A 23,722-nucleotide genomic window follows, 5' to 3' on the forward strand; every position below is an offset into this window, starting at 1 on the left:
TGGTTTGACTCTCCAAGTTTAGAAGGAGGAAAAAATCATTTCCTACTTAGAGCTGCTGCAGACCTTATTGCCAAAATGGCAAAGTGTCCCTGGGACATGGGTTTAGCGGTGACTGCTCCGAAGGGTGGTGAGAAGTGTCTCAGGGAGGGAGAACACACAGTGCCGTCTACCAAAGGTCCACAGAAAGAGTTTTCCCCAGTGTCGTGTACCAGCTCTGCAGCAGAAATAGATACGCATACTCCTGAGTAGCAGGAAACAGCTTTAGCCAAATTTTTCTCCTCTCTTTCTGGGGTTCAACTTCTGTAGTGATCCTCGAGTAACTAATTCAATGCAGGAAACAGCCAATGAGCATAAGCTTTTCTGTTGCTTTTATTAAAGTTAGTGTTTCTCTCATGGCACATACATAATGTTGAGTGAGTAATGGCTAATATTGAAGCACTTTCTTCTTCTCATTTCTCTCTTCAAGAGTGCTCTGTTTCCTCATGTTGCCGTATCTCTGCCTGTATGAGTTTAAATCCCTCTGAAGATATTCAGAAGCCCTCTGGACATGGTCCTGGGCACCCATCTCTAGGTGTCCTCTACATCTAAAACAGTTTCCTGTAAGGAATTGATTTGTCAGGTCCAGGAGAGGGTGAAGCTATGAGAGCTGTGTCCTTCCACCAGCACAACGGCTGTGGTCCTCCCAGAGACGTGCAATAGCACTCCTCATCTCTCTCTGCCACCCTCACACCAGTACCATATCTTCCTCTGCTCTGATACCTTCCTAGAAGAGGACTTTCTTGAAATCAGGGAATTCCATCTTTTAGAGTCTTCAGAGGTTGGGGAGATGTCGCTACAAAAAGTTGTGCTTTTTAAGCCCATTTGAAAAATGATGATTTTCAACAGTTTATATTGTAACTGCACTTAAATGGATTTCCATTTCCCTGGCTCCATAGTTGGGAAACCAGCAATTCCAGCTTATATAGTATCTCTTCCTTACACATTTTCTCATATGGTTACATAGCAATATAAATAGCAAGTTTTCTTGCGACTCTTACCATATTACTTCACCCACGATTTACGTAAGATAGTGCCACACTGAACTAGGGGGAAGGAAAATAGAGCAAGTGTTGTGCATCGCTGTCCTGATGTTTTGTACAGGAATTATAAAGCAACTCTTGCTGATGAAAAATATTTTGGGAATTTGAATAACTAGAACGGAGTTTGCTGAGTTGCACTAACACCGAGAGAGGAGGTTGAACAGCAGCACTGCTAGAGAAGGTAATCATTCTGTACAAGTTACCCTGGGTCCCTCTAAGGGCTTGAGAGCTGAAGTGTTCAGCCATTTCTTCATTTAAAAATTTAAAAAATGAACAGAGAAATAAAAATCCCATCTGTGACATTGGTAGAACTGTAAAAATTAATTTTATTAGACCAGGGTTTACGTTTAGGACACTAGCAGGGTTGCAGCGTGGTCCTGTAATGCACTTGTAACATGCATGTATTGAAGTGTGGAGGTAAGATATGTTAATTGGCTTCACAGCATGTCGTTTTCCTTTGCAAGATTTAAAATGTGTAGCGTGAGCAGGGCCAAAGACAAAGTGTAGTGGCTGCCAGCTGGACGTGACAGAGGCTTGCAGGGAGATTACACCATAGAGGAGAATGGCTTTTGAGATAAGGATAATCTTTTACATAAACTAACTCTTCCAAGGCAGTTTGGATGTGTGAGTGATAAGGACAATAATAAAACTACAGGCTGACACAGCTGATAGTTATCCTGGTGTTCAAAGATGATCAAGATCTTGCCAGCAAGATAACTCAGCTTCTTCTCCTGACTACAGTGACATATAACTGGCATTGATACATTTTTGTATGAAGGGTCCCTAGATTAATGCTCTTATTTTATGTTCTTCAGGTCAACCCAGTAACCATGGAAAGGTCTACAACTTCTGATACGGCCTCTGAAAAGCCTAATCCTTCCCACCACAGTACGGGAGCTGTTCAAATGAGGATCAAAAATGCCAACAGTCACCACGATAGACTGAGCCAAAGCAAATCTATGATTCTGTCTGAGAACATGAAAGTTGCTGAGCCTGTAAGTAAAATGCTCCTAATATTTTCTGAGTCTTCCAATTTTTTAAAAACTACAAAATTATCTTAAGTGGGGTTAAGATACTGGTTTCACGATCAGCCCTTGCAAGGAGGGATTTAAGGGCACTAATACATTTTTAGGAGTAAGGCTAGGCATTAAAATAACAATTTTCCTTCAATGAAAGACAGAATTTGGCTTTGGTGGCCGTGATCATAGCATCTACTCAGCATTTCAACTCTCAAGTGTTAGAGTACTTAAGTACAGCTGCTGTAGAGAATAACACTTACGGTATCAGATGATATAGGTCACAATTTCTCAAAAGGCAAACTTTAAAAGCTGACAAAAGAAAAGAAATGGAAATTACAACTCTGTAAATAAAAAGCAACTTTGTCCATAACAAAAATGGGTCTTGCTGTAAGAATGAATGAATTGTAAAAAGTCAGACACGGAAGTTATTATTTTAATAGTTTACAGAGTTGAAAGAGTTGAGTCATTTTTTATCCATTGCCATTTTTTCTTTAAAATTAAATAGTTAGTGATGAACTCTATTGCCAGTTGCATCCCTGCCCCTGTACTCCTTCTGAGATACTAAACAAACTGATTGGTATGAGTCTCCCCTGGTTAATTTTCTTCCATAATGGTGGCAACTTGCAGCTGAGGCCATATGATGTTACAAAATTATTTATGCAATGTTAGCCACTTTTTGGACTCCAGATCCATTTTATTCTCAGAGAATGCAAATGAGGGAGAAAACTCTGTTAGCTGGGGACAGAGTCCCAGGTCTCAGTCACTTCTCACAACCATGCCAACCATTAATTTTTTGTTTTGTTGATGTAATGGATTCCTATGAAATATTCAGCTTTCTAACAAAGTTATTAAATGGAGGAAGCCTACAATAACAGCTGTATTTTCTTCCCTTTTAACTCAAAGTTCAAACTCAAAATTCAGGCTTATTTAGAAATACAGTATATTAATTTAGAAATACAGTATTTTAATCATTAATTTCTCTGGTATGGCTTAACTCATTTCACCTCATAATTCTGGAGAAAAAAATCTGTTTGGATCTTAGCAGCTGATAGAATACTCATTTACCTTCCGTTTAAACGATATTGTTTGCCTCAGACACACTGTACATGTTTCTTCCTTTTTATCTGACGTGAACTGTTCCTCCATTACAAACCTGAAACGATGCTTATGGTAATTTACTGGGAATACTATAATGTATTATCAGGAAGAACTGTACCTTTGAAAAAGTTTAAAAGTTAAGTATATTTAATGATGCCTAACATATTTTATTGGCTGTGTTTAACAAAAGGCACTAGGCTGCAGTTGTTTTTGACAAGCATGAAAACATCACAGCATGAGACTGCAAAAGGAATTATGTAGAGAAATTACAAGTGATCCATCTCTCAATGAATTATCCACCTCAATAGCCTGCAGAACTCAGCTACCAATTAACACCTACTTTATTACATGTTGGGATGTACTTAATAACTTTCATGTGTTTATGCACTATTACCTTGACTGATGCCTCTTGTACAATTAGGCATAATTGGCATATCAATATGCAAAAGTTAAAAGGATTAACCCTCTTAAAACTAATGAGCATTTCTGTATCCAGCTGCTAAATGAGACAAAATTAGCATTTTTCACTTTTGGGCAGGATTTTATCATGCAGTTTCTCATTGTTGATATTACCTTGTTACATAACTTTAGTTTTGGGGATAGTATGCTGGACTGTTACAGAGTAAGGGCTCTAAAAAGTTAAATTAGACATAAATATTCACTGCTGCATTCCAATAACCATAGCAGGTACAATATATGTTCATTGGCTGAGAGCTGAAAAGTTGCTTTGTGTTACATTTGTTTAGTAGCTAATTATATAAAAGCGGAATTTTACTGAGTATATGTCATTTTACCAAGCAAACTTGGCTCCGACATAATAGATTGAAAGCTTGCCATGCTACTAATTTCCTTTCTATTTCAATTCTTTTCATCTCTTTTTGCCATGCAGAATTTTCTGACTAGATATTGACAGACTGAAAGTGTTTTGGCGTATTTACTTAAATAAGCCTCTTAAAGTTGTTTGCTAACGCCCAAACTAAAAGCAAAATTCCTGAGGATCCAAACATTTTCAAATACGTGTTTTAAATGCGATGAGATTCAAGCTAAAAGACCAGCGAAATATCAATTGCGTTTATCAATTGCATACTGATGTATCTGAATCTGTGCATGTGACTCGCGAAGGATTTTGGGGAAAGTAATGGAGGAGAGTAGTCTCTGTCTGTCCAAGTGTCTTGAAAAAGCAGGGTCCAACTGATACACACACACACACACATACGTGTGTGTGTATATATATACACATTTAGTAATCTTGTTTTAAAATTTGTGACGCTCTTTTCCAGTGCACTTATACGCACAGTCTTCACTTTTGCATTTAAAAGCACACGGATCCCTGCTAAAAGACATGTATTACCAGTATGTTAAGCACAGCCAATTATTTTGTGCTAGAAGATAAAAAGGATTTATCCTGATTTTTCTATATCTGGAAACTTTCTGTTTTCAACAGTCTGCCTCTGTTTGGGTGATGCATATAATCTGTCAGGTATCCACTGATTATGCTTATTTCCTAATTTACATTGACTGACTATTTTTGTCGTATCATCAGAGATATTTTTCTCTTTAAAAACTAGAAATAGCTAATAGGGGACTCCATATTACTTTTTTGCCACCCATATTTGGCATGTGCACCATACTCTACGTTCTGTTAATAAATGGGTCAAATCCTTTTTACTCAACTTATGCAAAACCTACTGACTTCAGTGGATTAAGGCAATCAGCATTTGGCACATTTTAAACGATCAATAGAAATATTTATTTCTCAAACATATATGGAAAAAAAAGAATGAACACTCTGGACAATAAAGGGCAAAAACCGGGCACAAAACTAGAAAGATGACTGGTGATTTATCGAGAAGAAAATACATAATTTTCTCTGAGGGATTTGTTGTATTCTCAAGCATTTGCTGTGATGCTCGTCAGCACACCTGGGGCTATACATATGAAGGTGGACAGATTATTTTCTATAGTGTGACAAAGAAGGATATGCATCATACATCGGTAGGGCCATATGCACTTGTGCATTTTATAGTAGTGAAGATGCAAATGCGGAACGCATAAGCTAACCGATGCAAAAGCTAAATGTAGATTCTTGGGGGTTTACGTTATTTATTTTGATGGAAATGCTTGAGCTTTGTGCAAAGGTTGAAATTGATATTAATGTAGAGTTTAAAGAGCACAAATCACGAAGCTGGACACAGGCTGTGGTAAGCAAGGGCTCGTTCTCTGCTTAATGTTAGTGTCTGAACTAGCAATGTAAATGAATATTTGCTATTTTCATCTGTTAAACCCCAGGGAAGTGCATTTTGCTTCATTCAGAACAACTTCAAACAATGAAATGTCTTTTTTTATTGGCGTCTATATTAAGAATTAGAACCTATTTAGACATTCCAAAATGTTAATGTATTAGAGCTTTTTCTGATTAGGTTAAACAAGCTGGTAGGTTTATTTATCTCTCTAATACATTATCAGGGAAAAGGGAAGCAATCTTCTTTTGTTTCTTACTCCTGTGATCATAGAACACTTGCCAAAGTTATGGCTAGCCAAAAAGACAGAAATAAAATTGCTAAAAATATAAGCCTTCTGTTTAGCAGAGTTTTTGAGCCATATTTTGAAATTGCAGGGCTTGTACATGTTTACTTCAAATCAAGCTTATAGTCAAGTTTGAGGCTTTGTTTGTATAGATTGTCCTGAAGTAGATCCTGATATTTAATTAAAATGACACTAAATCACATTGAATTGATAAGACTTGGCATCTCAAACAAAGGTAATTGCCCGTATTGGTTTTGTACAAAAATAGAGCTGCTTGGAAAATGTGCAGCCAACACAGACTGTCAACTCCATTTATAGATCAATATGTGAAAACCATTGATCAGGCAGGCATGTGTAACAGTAACACTTTGCATTTATTTGTTGTTTTTATACCATGTTAAGGCTTACAGGATTATCGGCTTCCAAAATATTTTGACTTCCTCGTAAATATGTTATCTGTTTAATGTTAATTACCAGACAGGCTCCAGCCCTCTTTTAGAGTATTTTCAGTTTCATTGCTATGGGTAGTTTTAGCTGAAAATGGATTATTTCAATCTCTGAGAGATCATCAGAGCTTCTTTTAGAGTATAGTTTATTTAGGGAAAGTTTTTGAGGATTCTTCTTTTTTTCCCCAGTTTTCTTTTTTCCTGGAGGAAAAAACAAATCTTGACAAAATATTTCTAAAAGCAGAAAACCTTCTTCTATCATAGTTGTATACATTTGAGGTGGTGCGTGGAAAAATATTCTCTTTATTGTGTTCTAATAGTAACTGCCCAGGCATTATTCTCTGCAAATTTTATCGTCATACACTAGTCCATTATAGAGGCATCTACTTTTATCAGTGTAAGGAAATAGCTGTGTTCCCTTCAAGGTGTTACACAAATCATAGAATAGCACTGGGACAGATAAAGAAAAAGGTATGAGCCTCCCATGACAAGTGTGGTAATTGTTAATAAATGCAAGCTTACACCTTGTTCGCTCCAAATATTTCAGGGTAGGTAGGAAAGCAGTGAGTCTATAAACACAGTCCAGTTTTACTTCTTGAACGTGAATATTGTCCAAAAAAAAAAAAAAAAAATCTGCTGAGTAACATTAGTTGTTCACCTTCCTAGTGCAGGAAAAATGAGAAATGGAGTGTGTCATATGTGCCCTTACTGTATTCGAACTAGTTTTGTGCTTTGAAAACCTAGATCTGCTCTCTGGTGCGTGTCGTGCCTGCAGACTGACTCGTTCGGCCCTTGACTCCAGATTTTCAGCCATTTCGTGTGCGGGTCCCACCTGAGGAGCTGCTCCGGCTCCGGGGCAGGGGCCCTCAGCCTGCGCTGGGCACCGCTCCCAGATGTGCCCCTATATGCTCCTCTATGTCCTACATACCATAAACTCCTTTGACTTAGAGGCTGAAAGTAGAATATGAATGCATTAGAGTATTTTAGGGTTCAGTGTACCTTCAGTGAGCAATTTTTCTCAATGGAGCAATGCAAGTTGCCTCGCAACCCTTTTTCAGGATCAACATTTTGTGTGCAGGCGTATTTTCCAGCTCAGAATGAGCCTTTTGTTTTTCTGAGTAATTTTTTCCCTTTTTTTTCTTATATATGCCCTGTGAGAAGGTACTCTTTATTGTATATTTGTATTATAGCACTTCAACTGAAATAATCTTGGCTAAAAAGGAAGAAGTTAATTTTATTGTTAAACTCCCCATTTATTTCTCCTCCAAACATTTTCACTGTACCATTTCGGCTGCGTAGCTTGATAGGCAGCATCATAATGAGATCATAGAAAAAAGAAATAACCAGCACCTATTTCTTCTTAAAAGCGAGGATAAATTCATTTCAGCTCTATTAAGGGAGTGGTGAATGTAACTGGTTTGGCTTCCTTGTTAAACCAAACTGAAGTTCAGACGAGATATTATATGAGTCGGAATTGCTGATTTTGACTTTTACTCAGTGTGACAGAAGGGTAGAAAAAAGGTTCAAAAACCTCCAGGTTTTTTTTCTTTTTTTTTTTTTTTTTCAATCTTACATTATCTCATGCTGTGAAAATCTTTACTCTATTTACCAAGCACAAATTAGTCTTGCCAAAGGTTCTGAAAGTTTGCTACTTCAGCTTAGATCCTAAAACTTCAAAGAGAGATGCAACTCCACAAATTAGTGTATGTATGTGCTCTGCCATGGCTATTTTAACTTGAACTTAACTAAATTCGTTTATAATTTAGTACTGATTGAACGCTGCCATAAACGTACACGGGATACATTTTTTAAAGTTAGTCTTCTGATTACTAATTTGAATAAAAAACTCTAACCTTGTTAGCATCTGGACTTATTTTCATAATAACAACCCCTTCAGAACCTACAAAGTAATGAATAATTGACAACAAATGAAATGTTTTGATAGTTGTCGGCACAAAGCATGTTTAATGTTTTGTGTTGCTTCCTAGCTAATTATGTAGATGACACATTTGTCAGACCTTGACTGCCATTAGAAACGTGTTTCCAGAGGGGAGAAAAACAGGCTATTCATAGAGTAATTAACTAGAATGCTCAATGACCTGTGAGAGATTCAAATGGCTGCCAGTTCAGACATTGTTTTGTTACAGAAGCAGAGGGGTAATTAAAATTCCAAATTACAGTGCTATGATGAAGCATTTGTTTGTTGACAGTATACTCTTACTCTAGTTTGTTAATTCTTTTTTAAATTGCTTCTAATCCATTTTATAGCTTTAGGAGTTCCGTCTTTGAATTTACTGACAACTAATATTATGGTAAATTGTTCTTCGGTGGAGTACTGCGGGCTTGGCAGTTTCATGGGAGCACAAGGTGGGTGGGATAGAATCGCTGTTCTTTCCCTAAACTGACATACCATGTGCTGTCATCGAGACGCGGCTAACGCGGCACATCTTGTGAAATGATATGTTCATAATTCTGCGTTAGGGAAGATGTCTAGTTAGGGGAGGAAATGGTTCAGATAAAGTAATAATAATCAAACAAATTGAGGAAGGTGTCCTAAAACGTTAGAGGAAAAGCCCTGATAGGTCGGGGTGAGGATGACCGTGGGTTAGGTAAGCACTTCGGGAAGCCGAGGTCTGCTCGATAACGGAGAATTGGAGGACAACCGTCTGCGTGAAGAAATCAAGCACAAAATATGAAGAATGGGGCGTTTCATGAGACTCGACCGTATCTTTGCCGACGCCCTTTGCAGGCAGTAACGGACATGACAGGAGAAGACGTCTTTTCTCGTATAAACGGGGACTCTTTGCAAGTCCAAAGTGTTAAAGTTCTCTAAACAATGAATCAAACGCGAGGCCGAGCGAAATATTTATTTACTTTGCCAAAAGTGAGAATATGGTTTTGTTAAAGCGATCTGACAGAAGTAACATGGTGTTTGATGCAGGAGAGCTGACAGCGGCATGGAGTGAGCGCTGATTATCCTGAAGACACTGTCAGCTAGGATTGATTTCCACTTTCTCCGTTTATGTAACGGTTCCTGTAATACAGCTGACCCCAAATCACGTTACCTTGTCATTTCCCTGCACGGATCAAGAAGAGATGAGCCGAAAATAGCTAGGCACTGACCTTGAACTTGCCAGAAAAGTGAGAAGTGACAGTGGGGGAGCGAGTTGCAGCGGGCGGTCCCCGCACAAAGGCGCGGGCGGCTGCTCTGCAGTTGCGGCAGCACAAGGGGGCAGAGCAGCACTAGAGATTACAGGTGAAGCAGCTGATGCTACAGAAGCAGGAGGCTATGCCAAATGGCTTGGCTTGGCTTTTTTTTTTTTTCTTTTTTCTTCCCCCCCCTTTCAAAATTGGGGAGATGCTAGCTAGAAGAGCGGCTGACTCCAAAATGTTGACGTTGCCATCAGCCGTCGCTTGAAAACACAATTATTCGAAGCGGCGCTTAATAGTGAAATACCTTCTGAACGGAATGCATTGCTAGGAAGTTTTGCATCCTCGCTGTGAATATCTCCCTGTTGTTTTCCTCGCATCTAGTGAAAGAATGAAACATTTGTATTATCATTAATAGAGTTGTCTACAATTTGGGGGATGTTTGACAGGACCGGCACATTCCTCAAAGCCTGCAAATCCCTTTCATTTTCATAGAAAGCATGGTGTAAATATTTAAAAAATATTTTTAAGCTGATAGGACAAAGTAAAAAAGGGTAAAAAATTTCAAGAGGGGTGGTTTTTTTCTTCAGATGTGGCATTTCTCTCTGTCGTAATGTATAGCTTCGGGGGGGGAAGAAAACTTAGTTGTGAAAATATTATTTAATTTGCCATCTAAAAACCATGCTCCCCTTCTTTTGTTTCATATTTTCTTTTCATCTGTGCTTGCCTCTTCACAGCCCTTTTTGTCTCTGACGCTGGCAGTAGCTGTGGAGACAGGAGATGCCAGTGCTGGCTCTTCTCAAGGATCCGGTGCTTTGGGACGTCACCCCTTGGTGCGAGAGCTTGGGGCAGGACCAGGAACGCTGTACTCCCTCTTTAAGGTGTCTGCCCAGAGTTCCCACCTTCACTTGGCGACACCAAGGCACGTGTGCCTTCTGGAAAGGCGATGATGGGCAGTCCAGCCCAGACCCTGCTCTTCTGCCTAACCAGTTGATGGGTCCCTTGAAATGTGATCCTTTCCCTCAAGGGAATATCAGATGCTGCGGTGCGGGGCGGTTTGAGCACTCTTCCCTTCAATCCAATGCTACCTACTGTTCGCTTGCCCTTTTAGGTATCTTTGGAAAAGCAAAACAGTATTGCATTTCTTTCCACTGGTGAATCCCTTTTTTGCTTCGAGATATTTAGAGAAGTAAGCCATGGTTTTCCAAAGTGATAGAAAAGCAGATAAAGAAACACTCAGAAAATATCTTCCGGGGTAGTGTTACTAGTTCTTCAGAAAACGCAGGGAAATGCAAGGGGTAAATACATATTTCTTCTTTTGAAATTATTGATTTTACTGTCATCTATAGAATACTAGAGGAAGATTATGCTAATGTCAATTTTGGCCTCATCACATAAGATGTGATATCTCGTTTAAGAGCAGAGAACAGGTGCTGACTGAGGTTATCATTTCTCAGTCGTAACTGGTGAGCGGGGCTGTGTAACCAACAAGTTTAGAAGGAAAAAGGAAAAAAAGACACCTCCCCTCCCCTTAATTCTTTCTATCAAAAATGTGCAAAGATTATGAATTTGATGTAAATGAGACAAATTGTAAGAACTCCAAATGTTCCTCTCCTTTGTCTTAGCTTGTTCAAAGCCAAAGGACAATCATTGGGTTGGATCAAGTGCTTGTAGCTCAAAACTTGCTTGTTCCAAAACTCTGTAAAATGTAGCCTTTGAGCTGTCCTCGTAAGGCAACTGAGCAGACTAAGAAAACCTAGACATGAGGTTTTAACCATCCAGAAGCCCCTGAATAGTATTATTTTCTGTAATTTAACATCTAATTTAAATTGCGACGATCCCAGTGCTTTTGTATCATCATTATTTCATAGTCCATTCCACACATCCTTGGTTTTTTTGCTAGTAGGAAAAACTTATTTCCTGCATCTGTTCTGACTGTGCTTCTCAGGCTTCTAATTTTTCTGCTGTTTTATCCTGTAAACAGTGGCACTCAAATATATATATACATGTTAATGATACCAAAGTTACTACCCTGATGCTAAACGTCCCAACGCTCTAAAAAGCTACACCTCTGCTTCAGGAATGAGATAGCAACATGCCATGATGTTAGAAAGACAATATTTTGTATACGTAATATTTCACTTGGCTTCCATGGTAGCTTTCTGTTGTATTTATTTATTGCAAGCACGTGGAGCAGGAACTGGATCGGAATTTGCCATGTTTCCCTGGTCCCAGCTTGGACATTGGCCTGCCAAGAGATTTTTAATCCCTTCTTCTGTTTCTCTACCTGTAAAATGGGACTGAGGATGATGCATAGCTCCTTTGCACACACTACAGGGTCTGCTTCAGAGCTGGGTCGACTGTCACATTTCAATCACGCTCATTACGTTGATAATTCTATTCTCGTCATATTAACTCTGTTAATTGAAATAGAACTATTCCACAATTATGCTAGTGTAACTGAGAGGGAAACTTGGCCCCAGGTCCTGTAGGTTTTGCTTATCTATATTCTCTGTGCTTCACTGTTTCACTATTTTTCATCAAAAAAGTCTTGTCTTGGCTTCATCATTAATCAGTTCTGTTCCCTTGATTCTATACCCACGTGCTTTTAGTAGCATTAGGTTTCTCTGAAGGCTTTCATGTTTTATAGTGTATATTTCAAAAAGTATGCTTAAAAGTATTGTTTAAAAGAGTCTCTTTGGCAATATGTGTCAGTGCACACCGTGTCAAGGAACATAAGCTGTGGAATTGTATTCCTCCTACACTATTTTTATTAAGTACTGTATTACGGCTAAATTGTGGCATCTAACACGTTTCCTTTCAAAATGCTGTAAGATTTGAAATATGTAGGTACTGAAACTGAGATGATATCAAACTTCCCGTAGCTAGTCTTGGGCACCTGACCTGCATAGTTTCCCACAGGGGAAAAGTAAGCTCCATTTCTTTAAATTTCCAATGAGAAGGGACATGTGTCTCCTTGCATTGAGTTACATTATATCACATCATGTGACACAAAGTGACCCAATGCAACATGACAGGAGAGGTAAAGAACCGGGGTTTTTTTGTTTGTTTTGTTACTGCAGTGAAATAATTACACTACCGATGCAATGCGATGGGGATCAAATTATTTTGTGCATGCCCTAAATACATGGGCTGCTGCACAATACACGGACATGCTTACTAAATGTTGTTTAATGCACTGAGAAGAGGTTTTAAAACAGACAGTAGAGCGTCCTTGTTAGGCAATGTGCCTATTCTTAGACAAATAGTTGACAACAGCATTCCCCTGCCCTAAATCAGATCAAATTCCCTTTGAAGTCAGCCTTTTTTTTTTTTTTTTTTTCAGGATCTGATCCAGTCATGTTAACATGGTGATATTTTATTTTCTGTTTGATTTCTTGTTTGGTGAGGTTCATAGCCTTTATGGAAATAGGTCTTCATCGTCTGTGATTTTGTGTTTATGGGTATACATGCATACATACACAGCCATGGCAAGTCTGGAATCGAAACCTTCCCCCTCAAAGAGCCCAAGACCCTACATCTTGGGAGAAAGAAGGAGCTTCATTTTTCAGTAGACAGCCTGGGGAAAACAGAAAAAAAAAATTTTTTCTTTGTATCTCGGAGACCAATACTACTAATTTGTGTTTGTTACTTTAGGACAGTACTGAATATGCCTAAACTTTAGAAACAGTTATGCCTTTCTTTTCATGATTATTGACTGTCTGAGCTGCCACATATTCCGGCAGTTACAGTAAAGAGTTGCATTTAAGAGTATAGCCAAATCCCAAATAAAGAAAAAAAAAAAGTGCTATCCTTTCTAGTCTCTGAATCTTCCCCCAGTTTTGGAATCAAATTTGAATGATTGTGAAATACCCTATCCCATTTTCCCTTACTTCCCTCCACCCCCTCAGAGCTCTGCAAGAAAGATTGTTTTCCTGGATATTTCATCCATGGCCAGAACTGGAAGTACTGCAGCTGTGATGAGCGAATCTGTTCTCATGACATCTCTAGCCCCAAGGCAGGTAGAAAACCCAGATGAGCATCCAAACTCTTGTGTGTTTATTTGGACCAAACCTGGGTTTTGGACCAACTGAGCTTCACATCAGCAGTTCTGTCATCTTTAAGAGCTCATTCTTCTTGATTGTGGTCCTGAAGTCAGACTCTTACTTTATATCCTCATTACACAAAAAAACCAATGTTTAAAAATTAAAGTGCCAGGTGCCAACTCTTTTCAGTAGTTGGCTACTTCAACTTTGAGCTTTCCATTTTTTATCAGCAAATGATAAACTGAAAATTCAGTGTTCCCAGTTTAGATCTTTCTCAAAATTAAAGTGTAAATCTAAAGTGGCCACCTGTAAGCACTAAAACCTGAAGACATTTGGACACAAGTTAAACAAATTGTTTAAAAAAACTGCCAATTGCATCAGGTTTTAAGAATAACTTTGCAGGCAAGATCCAAAATTTGTGTTTTAACATTTTCAGGCTTGATTTTCTTTTATGGGGGGAGTGATTTTTTTTTCTTTTCTTTTTTTTTTTTAAATCAAGACATTGAAGAGCTGGGAAAAGAAATGACATGACTGTAGATAAAGTGTTGCAGAAGAATAAGGATGACGCCACCACGCAAATCTCAAAAGCCTGGGAAAGGTCGGGGCGATGGGCTGGTAGTTGAGAAAAGCACAGAGCAAGCAGGGAGCCGAGGGATTTGGAGGCAGGTGGGCTGGAAGAAATGGGGTGGGAAAGGGAAATTTGCTGCAGCTGAGTGGAGCTGTGGGCCCTGGCTGGAGAAAGGGTCGTGCTCCTGGTCTGCAGTGCTGGTGCTTTGCTAGCAGCCTGGGAAAACGCTCCTCATCTAGTCTGTGGTTTAGCTGAAAGCTATGCAATGCACGTCCAGGTAGGTGTGGACTTCTACATACGGCGGTTTGTAGAAAATCTTTAATGGCGCTGAATTTGGCTGAAATTCCTAATCCTCCGGTCTTGTGGGTCGTATGATTTTTACGATGATCTGAACGAGAGAGACATCCTAGTATACTCTGAGCACATTACGTGCCCGTGCACCGCCAGTTCCTTAAAAACTGCCGTCGTTTTCCAAGAAGGTCTTTTGGTTTTCTTTTTTTCTTCCTGTAAATTCTTTCATGGTTTTATGGCAGATGAGCCCGATTATATGAAAGTTTACCTTTAAAATACTTCCCATTTATCATGCAGTTTCCTCACCTAGAAAATCCCAGTGCAGCCACTGCTAATGTTTGATAAGATTTGTACCTGGTAGATTCTAAATTACATTAATGCGTAAAGCCAGCGATGCCAGGCTCCCTATTGTTACAGTTATTAAAGCTGTAACTGAAATGATATCTTTCATATTGATCTTCAGCTAGCAGCTCTTATCCAGAAGCTTTGTTTCACATTAAAGACACTAATGATTGTCTCCACAAAATGAGCAGCTTAATAGTTAGAAAAAGTTAAATGGAAAAAAGAAAAAAACTTTGATAGCCACCTTTGATAGCTCTTCATTCCAACATCTCTCATAGCCACAAAGTGCAAGCCAAGCATTAATAGACCTTTTAATAAAATGACTTAAAAGAAATCAATGGGATTTCTCACAAAGCCTAATTTCCAGCAAGTTATATTATTTAAATGTTTGTATTCCTTCTGAACAGCTCATGTCCTCCCATAGCTGCCAGAGTTTTTCCTGGAATTTCTCAGGGTATCTTCCTAGGCTTATCACTTCTTATGTTCAGGGGTCTGGCTTTGATTTATTCCCTTATTGAAATTTTTAAAAAACTGGGGAAAATATGAGCCCTGTACTCTGCCAAGGCTGGCAAAATTTCCTGAAGACACTGAGACAACAGCAAAATGTTTATTTGTGGGGTGGAGGGGGAAGTCTAGTTAGATATATGCTAACTTAAGTACATTTTTGAGTAGTCACAGGTACTTTGGTTCCTTCATGGACTATAAGAAATCCTTCTCTTTCCTTACCTTCAGGGGAAACTGGTATATCCTACCAGTACGGTGCTCTAGCTGCAGTTGTGATAAATGTATCTGCAAGACAGGAGGCTTTGGCTTAGGCTGGAGTTTGTGGGTGAAGAGAATATTATTGTACTTGCTTTTTTTTCCTGGGACTTTTGGGTGAGTTTTCTGTTAGTTTTTAGTTTGCTTGTTTGTCTTGGTTTAGGCTGATGAGCAGCTACTGGATTTCCTTTTGTATTTAACTAGATTTCCCCCCCCCAGCCTTGATTTTTGGCTATGGCAGACAGAGTGCAACATAAGTGTTTTCCATGAGGTCATGTAGTGTAAGCAGAGAAATACACGTGAAATCTTTATGTTTTCCTAGCTCATTTATTGCACTTGATATGTGACATATCTATTTAAAGACTGGTATCCAAGGGAAGGACTTTTTTTTGATGACCAGCAGCAAACCCACAAATTGTTCTACTTGTGAAAACCAGGTCATATTTATTATTTTACATCAACAGAGGTATAGTACGCTGGCAAGGTAGAACATAAGGTATCAAATTAATTTACACTACTATAAACTGTAGTTCAACAGAGATGATACCCTACTTGTTCACTGTGGGATGGCTTTTCCCTGATAAGCTCTAGTCAATCCACAGCAATGATTAAGTCAAATACTTCACATGTTAAATGTTAATATAAGAAATCATGGGTGGGGGAAAGAGAGAGGGAAAGGAAAGAAGATCATGTTGAGGAAAAAAAAAAAAAAACAAACACCAAAAAACAAACCACAAAATGACAACAGAAAAGAGTAGACTATGCAGAGGACTGCAGCTACAAAACATTTCCCTCTTTTCTCAATATCACATGGGTATTCAGCCCTTATTTCTGCTGAGTTTTTCCCAGGCCACAGTGGAAGAGCCTGGATTAAGCTAATGCAGGGACATGTTTTGGCCGCTTATTATTTATTGCAATTTTAGTTCCAGGTTTCAAAAACAATTAGGGAAACTGCTTAATAGGAAAATGACTCTAATTACTTGTTAATTGAGGTTATCTGCTTCACATTATTCAAAACGTAAATTGTGTTGACACTTGTACCCAGATATGATTACTTAATAAACAGACTGAAAATGCATCGTGAATGCACGCATCCCCAAAAAAAGAGGTATTTTATTTTTCAACTCTGGTTTGCTCATCTGAAAGATGTTAAAAAAAAAAATGTATTAAGCTCAGTTATAGCATGTTAGTTCAAAAATATAAATTATATGCTTCAGATAGTGAAAAGATGGAGTACTGAAATTTGAAAGTAAAAGGGTTTATTAAGCTTACATATAATATGTTCAGGTAAGGTTTACATACAATAAGAAACAGGGTCACATAAAGTATGGTGTTACCTCCTGAGTAAATAATTTAGTTGATAAATCAAGTATCTGGATCCAAATAAAATACCAATGTTCATATTTGTCATATTAGTATTTGCTCTTGTGTTTGCTTTTTGGGGATCTACAAAATGAGGAGGAGTGTTATTTTTTGAAAAATAAACTCCTTTGGGGATGAGAGAGACAGGGTTCTGAACAAGATCATATTTTCTAGAGCAAGGTAATTCTATAGTTTGAGAATAAAACCAAAGTATCTCCTTTCCCTTATACAATAGTGTGCTCTGGGACCTCTACTTTTTTACAGAAATATACAATCCCTATTTCTAAAAAAGTCTTAGGCCATGATTTAGATTTCGTAGTAACTGAATGACTCATGACATATGATGGAAATCTGTGTATTTGCTGGCCATGTCAGTGTGGGTAGGATCAACCATTTTTAAAGTATTGGTTTGGGGGGTTTTAATTGTGGGGGGTTTTTTTGTTTTTTTTTTTTTTTTTTTTCCCCAAATGTAGCTTGCAAACATCATAATTTCCTTGGAAAAACAAAAATGTTAAGAAAAACAATAAGGAAAGATGAAAGGTAACATTTTTGTTCTGAAGTCATGACAAGAGAGAGATTTCCCTGTTTGAAATGAGAGAGAGACCTTGGTTCAGGCAGAGAAGCTGTGATTTCAGCCTCGGAGTCCATTTCTGTGTCTTGGACTCTGGATAATCAATTGCTGAGGCGTTTTTGGAAATGAGAACCTCCACAAGCCACAGTGGTCAGGCAAGGAAAGGGGGAAAGCAGGAAAACTGTGGAGAGTGGAAAAAAGTTAATTCTTCAGATAAAAGGAGGCAGATTGCACACTTCACGGGATTATTTATTTCTTGGTATGCAAGCCTAACTCTTCCACCTTCGATTTTTGGACTTGTATTTTCCTTAGCTAAATACGTCTTTAAGGCATTTTCTACAGAAATACTATTACTCTCTCCCACTTCAGATTTTGCCAAGAAATGAGGGAAAGTTGCAAAGCCCACAAGGATGGAAGTTTTAGAGCTGTGTTTGTGCCCATTAATTTTCTCTTCTATGATATTTTCCCATTTTCACTCTGTTTGACATTGAGCCTGAGCTTTGTTCCTGACTTGTAGCCTATGGCAGTGGAACGGGGAGATGAGACATCACGGAGATGTAGAGCACACATAAAAAGAGAAGATGTGTAAAAACTGAAATGACATGGCAGCTGAAGCAGCTTGTTGCTCAGCTTGGTTGCATGTTTGAGTGGAGAAAGCGAGGTAAATTGTGATATGTAAGAGAATAACACTCGACAGGGTGTATGGTTGTAAGGTATATGGATGCTCAATCATGTGGTGAGGCAGAAGGCTAAAGGACAAGCGCCTTCAGTATCCACACAGTCTGTAGATATCCGTATGACCTACAAAACAGAGGGTGTTAGGCTCAGAAAAATATCACTTACAAAGCATATGCAAGCAATTTTAAGAAAAGAAAAGTCCATCTACGCCATTTGACTACCTCTTAATCTTTCAGTAATTATTAAAAGAATAAAGTTTAGGGAAAAAAATTCACTATCGCACACTTCTGTGTGCATTTGCACCATAAATAGCTGGATTTTCACAGCAGTATATACGCAAACAACCATTTCCACTTCCCACTGGTTATACTTAAGCACCTATTAGAGTTACATGTGCCTGTATGCTAATTTTTCTGAACATTTACAACAACCGCGATATCTGTGCCTGAATGGGTTTGTGTAATAGGTCTGATGATCTTCAGATCTGAAGTAGGATTTTTTTAGATCAGTCTCCATTTACAGCATTTTGGATATCTGAGCTGGGAAGGGAATGGCCCTTTGTATACTGACATCGGAACGTTTTAAGATGTTTATTCAGAGCATAGTTTAAATTTTGATACTTCTAGAGCCACATACGAAATAGTTTGCAAATTAGTTTCTATACCAATGTGTAACAAATTACTGAAGGAATTATAATTTGGGTGGATTTGTCTTCCATTCTGTTCCACTTCAACACACACACACACGTGCTTAAACCTGCAAGAAGGTATAAGCAGATATTTTAAAAATCAGCATGACGCAGTATGCCAGCTTGCCTCTGCCTTTCTGATTGTATGTGCACCTGTATGAATGAGACAAATTATCCCATTTTTGATTTGGTGACTTTCCTTACACATAAAGAGATGATTGTATAAAATGCAATGCACTGCAAAATCAAATCATTATTTTAGCATGCGGAAATTGTAGATTCCAGGTAGTTTTGTTCTTTCTGTTAGACAACGTGCTGCGCATTCACCATTTTATAAATCTATAGTCACTGAATCTAGGTAGTGACAAACTGAGATATATTGACTAATTGACTGGTTTTTGTAATGGCACCCGTTACAGAGATAGACAGGCCCTTTACACAGTGAAAAGCAGCCAAATACTAAACAGCGGATAAAATCTTCCCTGTAACAAACTTCCCCCAGCTATTGTATCGCTGAGGGGGATCCTGCAAGCACTGCAATGCTGGACCAAACTGATGCTTTTACTCTGTCCTGGAGTTTTCCAAATTCTTTAAGTTCTGAACTCTGTGCACAGGAATAATTTCAAGAATCTTGTTTTATCTCTAATATTAAGAGCTTAATGCTGTGCTGTTACAGGCACGCTGTTAGGATGATGCAGCTATTAATAGTGATGCAGAAAAACCAGGAACAGTCAATAAATATTTGTGGGGTTTGGGGTTTGTGGGGTTTTTTTTGTTTGTTTGTTTTTTTGTTGTTGTTTTGGTTTGGATTTTTTTTTTTAATCACGCACAATTTGCTCACAAGAAACTGATGATGAACTTTCCATGCTATTAATGGCCAAAACCATGTTGAGTGGCATCTACCAGTGATGCTAATTTTAGAAAAATTTGCAATATTTTGCAAAATTTTAAGAAACTTAAATACATGTCATGCTAGAGCCTTACAGGGTTTTCTGAGGTGGTCCACGCCTGTTGATTTCAATCAGAAATAAATATTGGGTTGTCATGGAAATTACAAAAGTTTCATAAAGGGCAATCATTATGCCAATACTCAAAAAAGGAAAATGGATAACTTGGAAAATTTTATAGGCAGATTAACCTAACAGAGTAGTGGGTCAACTAATTGAAAAATTGTTGCAGGGTTTAATTAAAAAAATAAAGTAGTTAGGAATATCATTGATGTCAATCATCATAGCTGAATAAAACCCCAAAACCCCCAATAAAACAGCATTATTTTTTGATGCAAGTCTCATTGAAAAAGGCAGCCATATTTGTGAAGTGTGGTGAAAGTTTGTAAGTCACTCGGCTTAATAGTACATGACATTCTGATTAAATATTAGCTATATGCTGTATCAGTGAAGCACACGTTAAATGGATTAAGAACTGATTAATTTACACATTTCGGAAAGTAGTCCCTGGGGAATCATCATCAACTGGGTGAATTTTTAGAGTTGGTCTCCAGGGACTAGTACTAAGCTTGACACTAATCACTCTTTTTATCCACGATATGGAAGTAAATAGAACAGTTCTAATAACATTTTAAAATAAAGCAAAGATTGATGGACTGGCAAATAAGTCTGGGTAAAGGCACTTGTGGAGAGTGATCTGGATTGCTTAATGGCTGAAAGTGCATTTTAATTTATCCAAATATATGTATATATGGGAAACACAGGCCATGCTGTTCCCAGAACTAGGAATTGCATTCTGAGACTTTACTGCAAAATGTAGCTCCTACGGGTGTTTCGGTGTCAAAAAGTTTGATCTGACCCTTGTGTGTGATAATGAAGAAGAGAGACAGTAAACGTTCATGTCTGTCAGCAGCACTGATGAAAAGGAAACCAGAATAGTGATATTAAAATAATGAAGATTATGCAAGTAAGAGGCAAAAAAAGAGTATTGGAGGTTAGGAAAATTGTCTTGCCGATGAAGGACCTACAGGCCTCAGCATGTTTAAATTATCCAAAAGAAATTGAAAGGCAATTGATTTGGTACTTACCTACATTAAGGGACAACACTGGGCACCAAATGATTCTTTAATGTAGCAGAAAAAGGCAATACAAGATGAAACGTCTGGAAGTTGGAAGCCCCCCAAAATAAAATGAGTTACAGTACATTTTGCAAAGACTAGTGGGAAACTACCAAGAGAATTGGTAAATTCATCATTTTTTCATGTCTTTGAATAAGAAATGGAACCTTTCCAGGGAGATATCAAACAGAAATTTCCTAGGCTAAGTCCAGTGTAGTTTGGATAAAATATTTATATAAACATTTCTATAAACAGTGCCATCTTGATTCCTCATCCATGTCAAGGGGTGGGGAAGCAAAGAGATACAGTGGCTGGTGCTATTTGAAAGCCTTCGTTGGACTGAGGATGAAAGAGGAAGAAACCCAGCACATAAGTGATAAATCAAAGCCTTTTTCCCCTCCATTACGTGATGTGTATTTGTGACTTTGCTGGCAGCGTGGTATATATGTATGTACAGCATGGGATATATGTGCTGACATATACAGTCAAAGTTCTGTTTTCGTGTACCACCAAAGCTTCTAATAACATTTGGCTCATTTGTTTTCTTGAGGTGCCTTTTTTTCCTCTCTTTCCTTTTTTTTTTTTTTTTTTTTTTTTTTTTTTTTTAAGAAGGTCGATGACTTCTCTGGCAGTGCACCCAGAGTAAGTACTGCCTTTATACACTGCCCACGTTTTGGATGGCAGTGGATAATTCCTGCTTTGTTGAGGGTTTTCTATTGTATGTAAGGTAGGTGACTTCTCTATCAAAGCAGAATGAGGAAAATGAAATCAGGGGCAATTTCCAGTCTGTCTAGACGCTTCAGAAGTTTCAAACAGGATAATTCCATTTCTTCTTTTCTTTATCTGCTGTATTAACGTTATATGGTTTGCTGTCAGTGTAATGCCACAAGAGTAAAACCAGGAGATTCAGTGTGCTTGAATCAGAAATCCGCACTTTCCTCTCCTACGTGTTGTCTTGAGCACATGGACAAATTTGTGGAGTGAGCACAAAAGGGAGTGTTATGTTATTAGAAATGTTTCTTTGCCTGCGAAGGGCAAATAATGAAATAATACTTGAGCAATATGGACAATAGCGTTTTGCAATTACAGTTCTTATTTTGCCAAGATACAAACGGGTGATGGTTTTTCTTTTTAACCTGTGTGACAAAGAATCAAATCAAGGACCCTTGAAGCCCAATACAAATTTGAAGAACTAATTTTGGTATTTAAAAAAAAAATCAAACAAACCCTAACCTTTGCATTATAATACTTCTACTGCATCAGCAGGATTTGGTAAAAGTGTTAGGGTATTAATTTTGTGTGAAATGAAGGCAAGTTGCAAGTGGAGAATCCCAGAGCTGGGTAACAGTATTAGCAATCACTGCTGTCCTACCTGGTTTGCTGCAAGGTTATGATTAAATATAAAACTGAGAAATCTCAAAGGAAGAGTGAAGAAAAGTTAAGCTTTTAAATATTTTCATTCTTTTCCTAGCTGAATATTGCGAAGTCAAATAGAATAAGAAGGAGTCGTCCTGCTAATTGACCTTTGCAAAATCACCCATTTGCTTAAAAAGCTACTTGAAGTAGATCAGTTATTATCTTGATTACTCTATTTCTTTCATGTTAGTGTTTATAATGGCACCTCGGAAAATCTGTTTGAAAACTTTGCTTCGTTCTTCTGCTGCGTACCTACTTTGGTCCTCAGAACAATGCTAATAAGTAATACTGATTTTTTTTTTTTTTTTTAAAAGATTACATGTCTCGATGATATGAGAGACTAATATGAGCCAACAGGGCTGGGAAAAAAAACATGCTCAAGCTTACTCAGGTTATTAGTGCAAAGGGAAGGGAGAGCAGGTGGCAAGTTAGATGGCCATCTAGATATTATCAGTCTGACAGGTATCCAAGTGGTTCTGTATTACAGCCTCTAATTTTGGTCTCTTAATAGTTTTTAATAAGATTTAGCTATGGGGTTGTCAGCCGTGACCTGTGTTAGAAGATATTCCTTCCACTCACATTAAAAATGTACTTTGTGAAAATTCCTGTACCGACAAAACCAAAGGACTTTCCATTGTAAAAGCCAATGTTTTATCTCTGCGCTGCCTGGAATAGGCAACCTAAAAAGTTAGAAAGCAGGTAGTCTCAGTGGTTTTTTTCCCTTCAGATTAAAGAAGCTGAACTAAGCCTGGAAGTCAGAGCAAAATTGTTTTTATTGAGATTCTTTGATTTTTGTCATTGGATGTTCATAGCGACTTTTTTGGCTTGTGTTCCTTATAAATCTAATTTCATTCTGGAGCCAGGACTTTTTCGGCACTGCTCCTGTGAAACTTGGACACAATGATTTAACAATATGTCCAGACCAAAACAGATCAAGTAGTCACACATGACTGATTCAGCGGAGCATGCTCAAAGACAAGAATGATGTCTCTGCGCAGCAAACAATTCTCTAGGGTAGAGACAGCGTGCTCAAATCCAGTCACCCCAGAGTAAACACTAAGTTAGACACAGCTTAAATGTGCCTTCGAGCACAGGCTTCCACTGCTGCCTAGATGAGAGCCCCAAGCCAGGCTGCAGATCCAGCCATGCCGTAGCTTTTATGTCTCTTTTCAGCCTGCTAGCGAGTGTCCGTAGTCGTCAGAGCAGTATTGGGGTGCACTCGGCAAGGGGAAGGAAGAAAGAAGAGAAATACGCTTGTTAGAATAGTTTTGTGAATGTTTCATGGGTATTTGCAACTCATTTTATTAATTTTCCATGAGTGTTTGTAAGTGTGAGAGTTTGTTCGCCAGAGTGTTGGCAGGAAGGAGGAGTCCTGGAAGGCTCCGTTGGAAATATTCTCTGCTGCAGAGATCTCTTTGATTTTCCTCTCCTTCCTTCTTTTAAAGTTCCGATCATCTAATCAAAGAGCAGGAGCTATAGTATGTTACTTTTCTAATGACTCCCATACAGTGCATGAAGGATAGCTAAAGAACTATGAACGGTCTGTAAAAATACCATGGGATTTATATGCACATATAAAGTTGTTCAAATAATTTCAATTAATAAAATATATTCTTTT

At 38.2% G+C, this 23,722-nt stretch overlaps 1 protein-coding gene across 5 annotated transcripts in view; it reads left to right on the forward strand.

Moving 5' to 3' along the window:
- ARHGAP15 (Rho GTPase activating protein 15) overlaps nt 1-23,722 on the forward strand; it is a 331,480-nt gene that overhangs the window by 15,515 nt on the left and 292,243 nt on the right. For all 5 annotated transcript variants that reach the window (XM_030018687.2, XM_041124393.1, XM_030018685.2 and 2 more), the window contains one exon: nt 1,895-2,074. In XM_030018687.2, coding sequence (XP_029874547.1) covers nt 1,910-2,074 — 165 coding nt within the window. In that variant the 5' untranslated portion in view covers nt 1,895-1,909. The remainder of the gene's footprint in view (nt 1-1,894; nt 2,075-23,722) is intronic.

The sequence above is a fragment of the Aquila chrysaetos genome, chromosome 6 (assembly GCF_900496995.4).
Source record: "Aquila chrysaetos chrysaetos chromosome 6, bAquChr1.4, whole genome shotgun sequence".
Lineage (NCBI taxonomy): Eukaryota > Metazoa > Chordata > Aves > Accipitriformes > Accipitridae > Aquila > Aquila chrysaetos.